This window comes from Caretta caretta, chromosome 8 (genome assembly GCF_965140235.1).
Source record: "Caretta caretta isolate rCarCar2 chromosome 8, rCarCar1.hap1, whole genome shotgun sequence".
Lineage (NCBI taxonomy): Eukaryota > Metazoa > Chordata > Testudines > Cheloniidae > Caretta > Caretta caretta.
Genome location: NC_134213.1, coordinates 105,559,500 through 105,574,175, shown reverse-complemented (window position 1 = coordinate 105,574,175; position 14,676 = coordinate 105,559,500). Strand labels below are relative to the sequence as shown.

Sequence of the window (14,676 nt, the reverse complement as noted above, 5' to 3'; positions counted from 1 at the left end):
TCAGACTAGGAAAAGGAGCTGGTTTAACTTGATTGGAAACCCCTCTTACTACCACCACCACCACCCTAAAATCACAAACAGACAAAACACTTAACACAGATGTGGACACAGTTCAACACATTTAGTTCAATTTTAGGATCCTGCTTCAGCTGTAACTTCACATGGTGAAATGATGCTAACGCAGTTGCACTGTATCTATGCAGGTGCAGAGTGGGCTTTTCAATCAAGTTAAGCTAGCTCGGTTAGGGGAAAAAAGCCAAACTTTTTTCTTCTGGTCCTAGACAATGCCTGAGTTGAAGGTTTTCAAGTACTTCCCTTGCCACAGCCACATTGTGTGTGTGGGGGGGGGACTCAATACGAAAATGGGAAAGCTTCCTAATTGAATGAGTAGAGGGATAGCCTCAAAGCTGACCATACATGAAATGCTGCCAAATGTAAACAGGCTGAAAAAAGAGAGAGACTTTGATTTTCTCTGATCTGCTAGTGATCATAGGTGTTACTTACATCACTGGGTAAGATATCTTCAGATGGACTGTGTCTTTTTACATTCACTGAGCTCAAAGGAACACTGGAAGTCAGTGATTCATTTATTTAGAAGCTGTTTGTGAGGTCAGAACCTTGTATAATAAGATGACAATTAATGGTGCAATTTGAAAGACTGCTTACTACTTGGGCTCAATCCTGCAAGGTGCTGAGCACCTTCTCTTTTTCTTGACATCAGCAGGAATGTGGAGGGTGCTCTGCACCTTGTTTGTAATTTGTGTTACAGTTCTGCATTGTTTGTTGTTTGGTACCCGGACCCTAAGCTGTCCTTCAGTAAAAGACTTTGCCATAGATCAAAATGAGTTTTGCTCTAAATAGAGCAGTCAGTGTGCTCACAAGCTGGGTTGCCTGGTTCAAAAAAATCCTCTGTCTTTGCAGCTCATCCTGCTTCTTTGTTACTCTTTTTCCTGAGACCCTCCCCCCGCCAGGTCATACACAGCTGATATTATTTAATGTATTCTGTCAGGGTCTGTGCTCAGCCTAGGTCCTCTCACAGCAGGGCTACAAGCTTCAGTGCCTTTCTGCCCTTCTTCACACAGCCTAGCAGAGTTGGAGCATTCCAGTTCCCAACAGCAAACTATGGGGTTGGGAGACAGGGATTCCCAAATTCTAATCCTAGCTCTGCCATCAGCTCCTCTGCACACCTTCAGACTTTACCTTCTTGTGCCTGAATTCCCCAGCTATAAATTTCGGAAATATCCCAAGCCCTTCCAAAGGTGAGCGATAATCTTCACCAGCGAAGATTAGCGCTAGTTGTTGAAATGGTGCTAACCTTATTTCAAGGTAACATTTGATACAGTAATATACTGAGGCACATAGCTTAGCAGTGCCTTTACGAGGATACTGTTATGATAATTTGCTTTATGGGCTTTTATTACAACACTAATTTCTATGAAGTTTATAGGCAAGATTGGAATTGCACGTAACAAGTTCTTAGGCAGTTTTTTGCATACTCAGCTTAGGCTGAGATTGCGTAAACTATCGTTTGCCTTGTCTTCTGCCTTGGACCCTTCATTACTTTAGCTTTCTACAAGAAAAACAAGGACTGTAGTTGATTGTTACAAAGTAATTGTGGATATACTTTCTGGTGAGCTTCAGAAAACACTAGAAGCAGCTTGGAATCATTCTGCATATTTGGGGTTATTGTTATATTAATATATTTGCATATGTCAGAGAACAATTTGGCTATGACTAATCATTGTGTGGTTGTGGGATTATGAATATTTAAATTCTAAATTTCTGACTTCAGAATTACTTATGGTTGAACTGTTACATTTTATTTGTTGATAGGAATACAACTGACTTGGAATAGAATAATGGCTCATATTAAAGGAACCACATTAGTATGCAGACCATCCTCCCAGAATAATATAGAATGGAATTAGATACCACTTTGTGATCAAACTTTGGTTTATTGTTTGAGTTGTTACCCGTTTGCCCATGTTGAACTCTTTGTGTTGAAATTAATTCAATAAATAGTAATGCTGCTATATTCATCGGTATTTTACTTTTTAAACTTATTTACCTCTATATTTTATTTTGGTTAATGAAACTTAGAAATGTCTAAATAGTCGTGAGTACTGAGTGTACTTTTGCGTAAGCAACATGATACTCACTGAATTTGTTGGGGAGCTTGAGATGCTTAACCAAGAACTAACCTTTGTGTTTTTGACACTCTGAAAATATTTACACCCCTTAGACGCAGAAGCAAACCGTTTCTGAATGTGAGAGAAAGTAGGAGTTGGGATGCAGGCAAGGTATGACAACAGGCACAGTCAGAGTTTTTTAAAAAAACAAAGTTTGTTCGGGGTATGGCGAGGTGGAGTGGCCTCCCTCTGAACCTGAGGGAGCACTACACTCCCCTGGTGGGCAGAGCCAGCCCAGCCCCACCTCCCATCAGAAGCAAAGGGGCATGACAGGAACTATAAAAGGCGGGCCCTGCGGCTCTGTTGGGCTGGAGCCACCGGAGGAGGCAAATGCCTCCTGCCCACTGCTGGAGCTGGAGCCTGAGGAGGACCCCTGCTGCGCTGAGGACCTACATGAGCTGCCAGAGCCACCAGGTGACCAGGGCACTGAAGAGCTCCCAGGACTGCCAATAGCAGAGTACCCCATGGAGATGGAAGATGATCCCGAGCCACAAATACACCACAAGGGGAGAGTAGGAAGGTGCCCAGGGACACCAGACTGTAGTTTTGTTGTGTTGTTGCCTGAACCCCAATCAATGTTTTGGACGGATCCCCACTGGTCCAGTGGGGCAGAATACACCGTCACTGTTGGGGTCCTGGGCTGGGACCTGGTGGAGTAGGGTGGACCCTGGTCCCCCTGCTCCCCCCCCCAGCTGGTGGCTACCTCCCCCCACCTTAGGCCAAGAGGCCTGCGTTTGTCTGCCATCTGCCTGATTTAAGACGACAGGCGAGAGACTGTTTGGTGCTCCACCCTGCCTGAGGGCCTGAGCCCTGTGGACTGTTTGTTTGCTGGCTGCCTTAGCCGGGAGGCCTAGGCAAAAGCCTGCTCCGCGCTCTGCCTGCCAGAGGGCCAGAGCCGTAGACTGTTTGTTTGCCAGACACAGTGACACAGAGTGGCCTCCCTCTGAACTTGAGCCTGAGGGACCACTACAAGGGCTAAATCTACTTTATTTGTGAGTACCTTACCAGATCACTTGTATAACAAGAAACTAAAATGTCAGTGAGTACCACAGGAGGATTTAATTTTTTTTGGTCCTGTAATAATTTAGAGTTGTTAATAATCCATGAAAGCCTCTAGTAAGTACCCAGCAAGATATCATCGATAGTTGGTAACTTTTCTTCAGTAGCTCAGCTGTAATGCTGGAGTCCTGCAGATCTGATCAATAATTATTGGAATTCTAATTTGCTGAAGCTATTCCTGTTCATCTTTGTTATATTTGTCCTGATGCTTTGATTACAGCATAGGAATAAATCCTTAGAAGTGCTGAGCACCTAGAACTCCCTTTGATTTAAGTAGGATTGGTAAATGCTCTCCATCTTTCAGGAATTGTCCCTTCAATGTTGAGCGTATCAAAAATCTGACTAGGAGAGCTGCATCAGAGTGCATGCTCCTTGTGCTTGTGGCACTCATCCAATTCCATGGAGCTCTAGAGGAGAGTGACAGCTCTGTAATCATGAATTACTCAGTCCAACTCTGGATGACTTCAAAGGGAATTGGATTGTATCTTTTATGCCTTTTAGTAACCAATTTATGGAGCATCACTGTTGTAGGTGGTCACTTTCCCTTCCTGCTAGATGGGGGTACAACACCAAGACAGTCTTACAGAAGTAAATAAAAGTTCAATATATATATATATATATAGGGGATTAAAGGGAACCCCACTGTGAAACTTTAAGACCTGTAGGGCAGAGTCTGACCTGTTGGGGCAAGGTGAGGAATGAATCATTCTTGGACACCACCATGAAAATGTAGTTAGCTGATTTCAAATGTCAAATTTAATGGAAGCACTTAAAATTCAGTAATGAAAAACACCAAGCCTAGCTGTTCAGTTGTATTTTGTAGATAAATTTATTTTTTCATAACACCTTTTATTTATAAATGTTCATAAAATAAGTTACTTTTTCCCTTTAAAAACAGTCTGAGTATATTAGAATTGGAGACTGAAAAGATTTAAAAACAGCTGCTTGAACTAAATTCCTTCTTCAGTTTGAAAATAAAAATCTCTTCAGTATATTTCAAGCAACCAAAATACTTCTTGTGGGCTTAACTGAATTCAAAGTACTTGCACATGCATAAATTCCTTATTTATTCTTCTTTTTCTTTGATATCTTCCTTTTTCTTGTAGCTTCATCATTGACCGTTGTGGCGGTTTAATGATGAGACAGAACACAGCTTTTTGCAAGCAGGCAGGCTGGTCAGCTGAGATGGGCGTTCTCTGCCCCCCCGCCTTCCACCTTCTCCTTTTATTATATTTCTCCCCCTAAGCATTACACACTGTTACACAAAGGAATGTGTGACGTTAATTCATATACTTAGTTACCATCCCCTATCTACTACAATCCTGGTTCTCAGGCCTTGAGCCCAGGCTAAGAAAGCCTCCCACAATTGCTGTCCAAACAATCAAGTTCTCATGGTTCATATCTAGCCCTTGTCCTTGGATAGAGCAATGTGTGCATTGCTTCTACGAAACAGTCAGGGTGTGCCCCGCCTGCTTCCAGGTGGACTAGCTAAACATTAACCCTTCAGACCATAAAGGGAAAAAATGAGGGTTTTTATATAAGAATTGAATAAATGGTGACAACTGTTGATTAGACAGGTGCCTGTTATAAGATGAACACCAAAAAGTATGGAAGAAGATAACTGAGGGCCTAGTCTTTCTCCCACTGAAGTCAACCAGAGTTTTGCCACTAACTTCAGCTGTGGAAGAGTAGGCACTTATTTTATGGATTTCGACCAGGGGGCTGGAGATTTCCTGGAGGATTCCCTATTTTCCACTTTCTTACTCCTCCTTGTTGCAGCAACGCTCTCTCTGAATGAAAATGACTGTATACCATCAGTGCCACTGTGCGTGTGAGCCAGAAGTGTTCACTTGAGGCAATCGCTGCCTGTAGGGGCTGAGCACTCTCTTTCTACAGTGCTGGACCAAGGGATCGTGGGACCAGAGTCTGGATCCACATGGTAGTTTGACTGGCTTCTCACCCTTTGTCAGAAGCGTAATTTTTATTGTATACAATATTGTATAAGTGGACTCCTCATTATGGTGGCCAGAAACTTTGGTGACTATTAAACATGGGCTAAATCCTGGAAAACGTTCACTGACTTCAAAGGAAGTTTGAGCAAACACTGAATGAGGAGTTCTGTGTTTGGTTATTAACAGATTTCCCGGCACTTATGAGTACTTTATTTGTCCAGCCCCATGCAAAGAGTAGCATTAAGAATAATGAGACTGACAGTTGACTTTACAGACTGTGGTTCCAAATCTGCTTACTTTTAAATGACAGGGAGTTCTGCCATTAACTTCAGTGAAAGCCAGCCCTAATACTGCAGCCTTTACTCTCTCTCAAATAGTCCTGCTGAAGTCATACTGAGTTCTTACATGATGGGGCTTTGCAGGAGCCAGTCCTTTAAAGTGTGCTGAAATTTTACAGCATGAAGAAATTTTCTATATATATTTAAAATAACAACCCAAAAGAATAGATACGCTTTTAGCACAAGATGGCAGGACTGAGTGTTTTTTCCAAGTGGGAGACCCAAATACAGGCGGGGCAGCAGGAATCCAGCTTTGCCCAACAGCGAAGCTTGCATATTATCACACACAGAAAGAGCTTCTAGAAGGGCATGGAGTTTACTGCTACATGGGAACAGCAGAAAACCCTCTTTAGGGGATCTGGTAAGTACATTGATTTCAGTTGTCTTCAATTTTACCACCTAATCCTAACTTGCTTAAATTCAAAAAGCATGTATTCACTTGAAAGATTTATGATTTATAGAAGTAAATTTTCAAAGGCACAGAAGTTACATGCACAAATCATGTAATTTTTTAATGATAATTTTGTGTACAACTTCCATGCTCAGTTGTTAAAGATTTCATGAAGGAATCACTTTAAGAAACGTCTGTGGAGACCAGCATAATCTATTTCCATTCTCAGCATTGTGATTTTTGACTGGGGCTGGAGCCATGCGTGGAAAAACTTGGGAATTTCAGTCCAGTTTGAGGGAAAATTTCCCCTGATTGGCTGCCTTGTCCACTTTTCAGCCTCTGGGGAAGAGCCTCCAATCAGAACTGTTACAAGAAGCAACCAGGAACTTTTTGAGGAGTGGAGAGGGAGCTGGCAACACCACTCTTATAGGAGGGAGTGGGGAGCAGACAGACCCCAGCAACTCAGGGAGGCCTGGCTCTCTGGGCCTCCTTCCCTGCTGTGAACAATAGATCAGTCTGTTCTCTGCTCTACCCCCTCCTCTCTTCATCCCTGCCACACCAAGCTTGAGAAGGGGATGAAGAGCCTCTGGAGCTGCCCCCCTTCCAGGCCTGGGAAGAGAACACTGCTGCAGCTGCTTCCCCAGGTCCAGGAGAAGGGAGGTGAAGAACCTCTGTAGCAGCAGGAGGAGCAGAGGTGGGGGTAAGGGGCAGACAGATACGGGAACTGGAGAGACAGGATTCATGGATGGGTTGGCAGGGGGCAGAATTAATTGCTGGGCTGGTGTAGGGGATGGGCAGATGTGGGAGTAGACAGATTAATTATAACGTTGGACTTTGGTGTGGAGCTTCCAGCTTCTTACCATCAGGTAGCCAGCAAGAGCTCCTGTAGTTGGGGTTCAAAATCACCTAACTCAATAAATCTGGGAGAACTGGCACCACTAATGGTCTCCCGCACCTTGTGGGTGGACAGGCTGTGTTCAAAATCAAAAGGCAGCTGAAAACCGCACCATAACCTTTTTCTAAATGTCCCTATTTGGGGGCAATCTCATGATTTTTTTGGTATCTTACCCATGATTTTTGAACTTGTGGCACAGGCAGTACTGCATACAGAACATTTGGAACTGAAAGTTACAACACAACTTTACTACAAAAGCTAACATAGTCTTAGGGTTAGATCCTTGCTCCCACTCCAGCCCCTTTACATTGGGGAAAAGGGCCAGGGTGGTATAAAGGGCTCTATAAAAGCCTTGGATCCAGCGGAGGGAGGATTGCCCAAGTACTGGAACTGTGGAAGGCAGCTAAAAGGCTGACTTCTGGACAATCCAGCAGCTGGGCTAGGGACAGGGCTGGAGCAGGAGGGAGCACTAAGGAGATTCTAGGAAGGCCTTCTACCCATGTGTCATGGGGTATGGTTGATGCCCCAGCCTCTAACCAGTCTCTGGGGAGTGACCCCTTTAGTGGGCCAGGAGTGGACCCAAGGACCCACACAGTTCCAGAAGGGCAGGCCCGTGACCTCCATGACTCCTGAGACTGGTCCTTTAGCACCAGTGATCTTTGTGTCTTTCTGTGGCTCCCTGCAGCAAATCCAGCCAAGCCAGAATCCTGCAGGAGCTTGCACTGTGTCCCTTCAGGACACGATGCTCTCAGTTAATAGCCTTGATGATATAACATCAATGATAGAAATGTAGTTAAAACAGAATACAAACATCAGACAAATAGGATTATTCTGCTCAGTTTTTACTATACAACTAATTTCACAATGACTAGAAAACAGTAAAGGCTCAATTCTATGCTGGTACCCAAGGGAAGAGAGGGGCCAAGCAGTCAAACTATATGACAGCTCAAGTCTCACTAATCCTCGCAGTGGCCTCTGATATACATGGCCATGGGAAATCTTGCCAGGAAAATTGTAGGCTTGTATACACAACACCCCATGATTGCATGCCCATAATGAGTGAAGTTTCAATGACAAGAGTCAGGTTTGGCCGAAAGTCCAGTCCAGTGAGAGAGTACCCTATTCAGGTATAAGCCAGCACTGCTTACTATGCATACACTGGGCCTTTAAGAAGTAGCAGCAAAGCACACCTTACAGCATAATGAGCAAGTCCCATGTTGACAACCCATTCTTTTGCAGCTGGATAACTATGCTATTATGACTAGGTACTTTATAGCACATTTGATTACACAGAGTGTTTGTGCTTTGGCTTGTATGGGGCCAGGATTTGGCTCTAAATAGACTATGAACATACCTTGTGGCATTTATCAACAAATTCCTCTTCAGATCCTGGTGGTTCATATTCTAAAAAAGACATTTATAAAAATACATTTATCTTTTACTCCAGTGAGATTTTATTCTACTTTGTACACTAAAAGTTCTGCTATTTAGAAAAAAGAAAAGGAGTACTAGTGGCACCTCAGAGACTAACCAATTTATTTGAGCATTTATTTGCTCAAATAAATTGGTTTGTCTCTAAGGTGCCACTAGTACTCCTTTTCTTTTTGCGAATACAGACTAACACGGCTGCTACTCTGAAACCTGCTATTTAGAAGAATTTTTTTTAAATTATTTGTATGTGTTTATATTCATGGACATTATGCTCATCACTAGTACATCAGCACTTTTAAACTATTTTTATATTGCTACCTTGAGTCCTGTGACGTAGGTAGGTATATTATCCCCATTTTACATCTGGATAAACTCAGACACAGAGAGGTAAAATTATTAAGATCACATATGAAGTTTGTGGCAGAACAAGAAACAGAAATCACGTCTCCTGACTCCCAATCCTATGCCCTAGACACAAGACTTTTTTTTCCTATGTGAAATGCTCTGATATTAAAAATAAATATTGAATTTAGCAAGTTCTTTCAATCAAGAAGCTTTCACCAGGAATTTTCTAAACCGGCAAATGGAATGATATATAATTTGTTATGGTGATCTAGTGGTTGAAAGGTCTTTATTTTTGATTCTGCATCAGTTTTAAGATAATCTTTTTTTTCTATATTTAAAAATGACATCTTCATTATCAACAAGACAGCAGTTCTTTATTACACCATAATTATGATTTCTTGGTTTAATATTCAGATTGTGCTTCCCTTTGGACTACATATATTAAAATATCCAGAATACAGGTGCCATGAATTTTTGAGTGGGGAAAGATAGGAAAAAGTGGTCTTAACGCAACTTCTCCATTGGTGCTGAAGCATCTCATGGCGATCTCTAACAACCCACTCTGTGCAACTGTGTATGAGTTTGGCCTGTTACTTCACACAATTACCACCACTCCTGTTTCTCCTTCATATGGGTGCTCCATCCACTGTAAATATGATAAAACTGTGTCCAGCAAGGACTCGGTTGTAATGATGGATTTACATTTTCAGTAGCTTGTGTATATGATGTTTACATGACCATCGGTCACAGCCCTAAAGGTAAAGTAAATGGTGCCAAAAATTACATATGGTTCTATTCTGCTCCCATTGAAATAAACAGCAAAACTCTCATTGGCTTCAAAGGCACAAGTGCAGGCTTTAAATCTGTATATCCGCTAAAAACTAGTGTAATCTTAAAATAAGAGAGAAAGAAGAAATGCCTTTTTAAAATGTAAAATAAACACCATTACAAATCTCGACCTGTACATTCAAATGTAACACAGATAAAAAACATAATAAATAAATGCATTGTGCAAAATGTAAATACATGTATTTAGATCTAAACAAAGAACATGGAGCCTACCTGTATTAATGTATTCTCCTAAAGGATCCAGCCTCTTCAAAGGAAACAAATACAAAGAGACTTTTATTAAAATGCAATATTTGACATGAACCAGGATTAAAACAGATATCACCATACCTTGTAATTTGAAACATATTATACATGGTATGAGCCTAAGAAGTCCAACAGGAGGTGACATCACTATATTGAGAGTATGAAACCCACTTAGCTGAAGTGGGGGAGGGGAAAGCAATTTAAAACTGTTTTTTTATTTGTACTTGCTAATACCTATTTAACTCAAATACCTTATAAATGTTTGAGAGAAAAAATCTGTGTATTTAAATTAAGCATCCCTGCCCCTTCAGTTAAGAGCTGAGAAAGCTCACAATACATGGCTGAGACCTCAGAGTAGTCCTCCAACAAAAACAAAAAAGATAAGGCTTGACATTTCTGAGGTTAGAAACACAACAAACCTTTTTTAAATGCGTAAAAAAATTCTGGCTTTCTTTACACATCATAAAGAAAAAAAGGCACAAATTATATAATCAAAGGTTTTTATGCAGATTTAGAAGTTGGATTGTAATGTATTTGTAACAAGTAATGAGCCAGAAATGTTGATTTAAAAGTACAGGTGAAAAATGGCATTAAAGGTAAAACAATGAAGTAGTTTAAACTTTTAAGGTAAATAACTCTGTATGCGGTATCTAATTATTTATATTACCCTCATCATTGTGCTTATCAGGCTAGTCTACTTATATAATGGACACAAAATCCTCTAGGAGACTCAAGGCCATATTCTCTTTTGAATTAAGGCCTCTTCATGCTACTCTGGCAGTGTGAACAGGCCTCAAAGTAGGGGTAAATCTTTACACTGCCAGAGTGCTGTAAAGGGGCCTTAATGTAAACAGGAATCTGGCCTATAGTTGTGATGTGCAGTACTGGCTGTTGTGTACTATTTATCTACCTAGGGTTGTCAACTTTCTAGCTGCACAAAACCAAACACCCTTACCCTGCCCCAAGGCCCCACCCCTTCTCTGAGGCCCTGCCTCCACCCACTCCAGCCCCCCTCCCTCTGTCGCTCACTCTCCCCCATCCTCACTCACTTTCACTGGGCTGGGGTAGGGGATGAGGGCTCCAGCTGGGGTGTGGGCTCTTGGGTGGGACTGGGGTGCAGGAGGAGGCTCAGGGCTGGGGTAGGGGTAGGGGGTTGGTATGCGGGGGGGTAGGAGGGGTTGGGCACTGGGAGGGAGTTTGGGTTCCTACCTGGGGCATGGGGTTGGGGTATGGATGGGGGTGTGCGATCTGGGAGGGAGCTAGGGTGAGGGAGGGGGTTCCGACCTGGGGCAGGGGATTCGGGGTGTGGGGTCCAGCCGGAGGGCACTTACCTCAGGCGGCTCCCAGTTGGTGGGGCAGCGGGGCTAAGGCAGGCTCCCTGCCTGCCCGCCCTGTCTCCACGCTGCTCCTGGAAGCAGCCGGCAGATCCAGCTTTTAGGTGCAGGGGCCAGGCGATTCTGCGCAGTGCACACTACCCACACTCGCAGGCGCTGCCCCCCAGTTCCCATTGGCCACAGCTCCCGGCCACTGGAGCTGCAGACCCAGTGTTGCGGGTAGGGTCAGCACACAGAGCTTCCCTGATTGTCCCTGCACCCAGGGACCAGACATGCCAGCTGCTTCTGGGAGCTGCGCGGAGTCAGGGCAGGCAGGGAGCCTGCCTTAGCCCTGCTGCGCCACCGACTGGACTTTTAACAGCCCGGTCAGCGGTACTGACTGGAGCCATGGCACAAGGGTCCCTTTTCGACTGGTGTTCCAGTCAAAAACCGGATGCCTGGCAACCCTATATCTACCACAGCATCCAGGGAAGAAAATCAAACTGTTTCATATTGATGATCATGCCTTCTGTTAGCTGCTTTCCAGAATATATGCATTAAAACACTATGCTACACTGGCAAGCATAGTCTCTTTTTTATTAACAATAATACATAGGAAAAACAGTAGTAATATTTTCTGTGGTTATTATCCCATGACAGATCAATTGATAATTAAGTTTATAATAATTGTACTGTTAGTGGGCTAGAGGAAACAGCTTTTCATGAGCAATTCTATTTATTTTAGAAAATTTTTAAGAAAATGGGATCTTGGAAAAAAATTTACTCAGCCACACCTTGAAAAAGATTCTTTGCCTTATAATTTTTGTGGATGCACATATGAAATATAGTGATGATAAAAAGGAACATGCATTTTTGCTAGATATTTGTACCTGTTCCTTTTCTCTCTCTGCATCTTCTCTACATTCTTTCAGGATACCATGTATATCCATTGAATCTATCCTCTCCTCCTTTTTAATAATCTTCAGCTTTAACATATGGAAAGATGTTTCTATTTCTCCCACCTTCACAAGCACAGGTATGCCTTCGAATAAGATAAACTCTGACTCTCCCTCTCTAAAGCCAGGAGGCTGGTATTCTGGAGGGGTCACTATTAAAAACAAACACACACCCGAGAGAATCCTCTTGCTCATAAATGCACTACACTAATAATCATTCATCATGATTATTAATAGTAGTAATAGTAGCTCATTTCTAAACATGTGGGGAATTCTATTTGTGTGAACAGTGCTTAATTCCTTTAAACAGGAAACAGGTACATATTTAAAAAAGACCTATGATTTTCAAATATTTACAGTTTAGTTGTCATTTTATTCTGGCATTATGGAGACTGATCAGATGTTTACTTTAAGTACATGTTAAGTGACTAAGAACAAAATGTGGAGTATGAAGATCTATGATGATAAAAATTGAAGGTCATTCCCATGCCTGAAGACTCACTCTCTGATACCTAAAGGAAAATTTAAAACTAATTTTATTAGAGACAGTTCTGCTTTTCATAACATACTTATTTATTTGTAATACAGTAGTGCCTAGAGGCCCCAGTTGGAATTGGCATATCCTTCTGCTGGCACTGTGCAAACACAGAAAGAGCTGGTCCCTACATGGAAGTATTGTATTTGTACTTTAATTGAATTGTCTCGTTAGCACTGACCCCCCACATGCTAAGGCAACTCCCATCTTTTCATGTACTGTGTGTATATACCTGCCTACTGTTTTTTTCCCACTCCATGCATCTGATGAAGTGGGTTTTCGCCCACGAAAGCTTATGCCCAAATAAATGTGTTAGTTTCTAAGGTGCTACAAGTACTCCTTGTTGTTTTTATATTGACAATATAAATACACAAGAGACAAAAGGTGGGAGAAAGCGATGTAAGATATAGGCAAAGTGATAACTGGTATATATCATATTAATTTTACTTTATTTTTTGTCTTTTTTTCCTCTTTGTGTAAAATGTATGTGTTCCATTCTATTCAGATTTTTTTGTTTGTTTAAATAAAGTTTTACAAATAAATCCCAATACTTGCCATCTGCATAATAAAATAGCTTCATAGTGAGAGAGACATCATAAGGAAGAGAAACAATATTTTCCATCAGAAAATAGAGGTTATGAATTAGAAGAAGACAGGTCCTCTTTATGTCTTCTGTTGTATCATTTGTTACATTAGTTTTCTTATTGCTAAGGGAAAAATAAGTAAGGAGTTGTAAGGATTTATCTGACATTTAAAATTCTTTATATACAGGTTAAAGTAAAACATTCTAGAATACAGATACATATTTTATCATACAGAAGATCACTATTTGCAAGAAGTAAGTCAGGTGTTTCAGTCTTTCTTGAACTGGTGAAATCAAAATATTTGTCACTTGCAATAACTTTAGAAGGGAGAACTAAGTAAATTTACAGTGTATGCTGTAGGTAAGCAGTATGGCATATTGGTATTATTCTAACATTTTTGCTCAAACCTTTCTTACAAATCACTTTAAAAAATACATTCAATTTGTGTGCATAAATGCTGCTGAATAAAGCACAGATTAATTGTTCAGTGAATCACATCTTAAGATCTTATTTTCCTTTTTTAATGTTTTGTTTGTCTTTCATAGAATTAATTCTGTAGCTATTCACCTGAATACATCCATCTGTGGTCCCTTTGATGTATATCTCAATTTAAATTGATAAGATTCTATCATGTCCTAAATATGAACAAAAATACGAAATATACTAATTACAAAAGGGAGACTTGATTCCTTCATAGTAGTGTCAGTTATGATCAAGGAGCATTTACTAACCCTTATAGGGTACCTTTAGTGTAATGTAAAACTTGAGCAGCAGTCAACAGGTTTATATTTCTAATTTCAAACATTAAAAATTTAAATTGGTTGAACAGAACTTTTTACCGTCTAGACTTTTTAAAAATAAATGTAAAAATAAAATAAGATTACTTTATTTCATAGAAAATTCTTGATTTATAAAACTGGCTGCATAAGCAAATTGATGGGGATCACTGAATATTTCAAAGTAAATGGTTGAAGCTACGTTACTTGAGACATTTAAAAATTTACTGGCCAAAGATCTAAAAAATATACTGAAGGACACAATCCTGCATTGGCGGGTAGATGGACAAGATGACCATGTATTTTTCCCCCATCACTACAACCTTAACTACACTAGTTAGCACTAATATAATCCATTTGTATTGTATTCTTAGTGTAAGTAACATGTCACTATCGTTTTACTGTTATTTGACTAGATTTATATATTCGTAGAGCCTTACATTTGGGTTAGCTGCATCCTTCTGTACCTGCAGTACATTAAGAAGATACAGCATTTTAAGGAGGGGGGGAGGACAAAAACACATTTTTATTATTCATTTTTATTTAATTTTAATATTTAATCATAATTTTGTTGATACTGCTATAAAAATCAATAAAATATATACATATACTTTTGTGAGTCTCCAGAAGCTCTGCTGTGTTGAAAAATTAATTAATCTAAGTGCTTTGTGCATGTGGTGCTAATCTTTCAAGCATAGAAATTCTGATCTGGTAGCACAGCACGCCTTTAAATTAGCATCTATTCTTTGATCCAGTCTCCACTTTGTAGAAAAACCTCTAACCTGAGGTCAGGAAAACTTAATAGATTGCTCCCATA

General features: G+C 40.9%; 1 protein-coding gene across 1 annotated transcript; it reads right to left on the bottom strand.

Annotated features, from left to right (window-relative positions):
• Positions 1 to 3,976: 3,976 nt before the first annotated feature.
• Positions 3,977 to 13,664, bottom strand: LOC125641444 (HORMA domain-containing protein 1). The gene is made up of 6 exons (XM_075131992.1): positions 13,651 to 13,664; positions 13,051 to 13,206; positions 11,899 to 12,148; positions 9,663 to 9,696; positions 8,180 to 8,228; positions 3,977 to 4,368 (listed from the first exon to the last, which is right to left on the bottom strand). The coding sequence occupies exons 1-6, from the start codon at positions 13,662 to 13,664 to the stop codon at positions 4,311 to 4,313; spliced, it is 561 nt and encodes a 186-aa protein (XP_074988093.1). The 3' UTR covers positions 3,977 to 4,310.
• Between the last annotated feature and the right edge of the window lie 1,012 nt (positions 13,665 to 14,676).

Bases quoted from the DNA above. Each gene is read 5' to 3' on its own strand.
- LOC125641444 (XM_075131992.1), bottom strand. The intron at 9,697-11,898 runs GTACAAATATCT...TTTCCTTTGAAG, and splicing joins CAGAGAGAGAAAAGGAACAG to AGGCTGGATCCTTTAGGAGA. The intron at 4,369-8,179 runs GGTATGTTCATA...AACCGCCACAAC, and splicing joins TTTGTTGATAAATGCCACAA to GGTCAATGATGAAGCTACAA.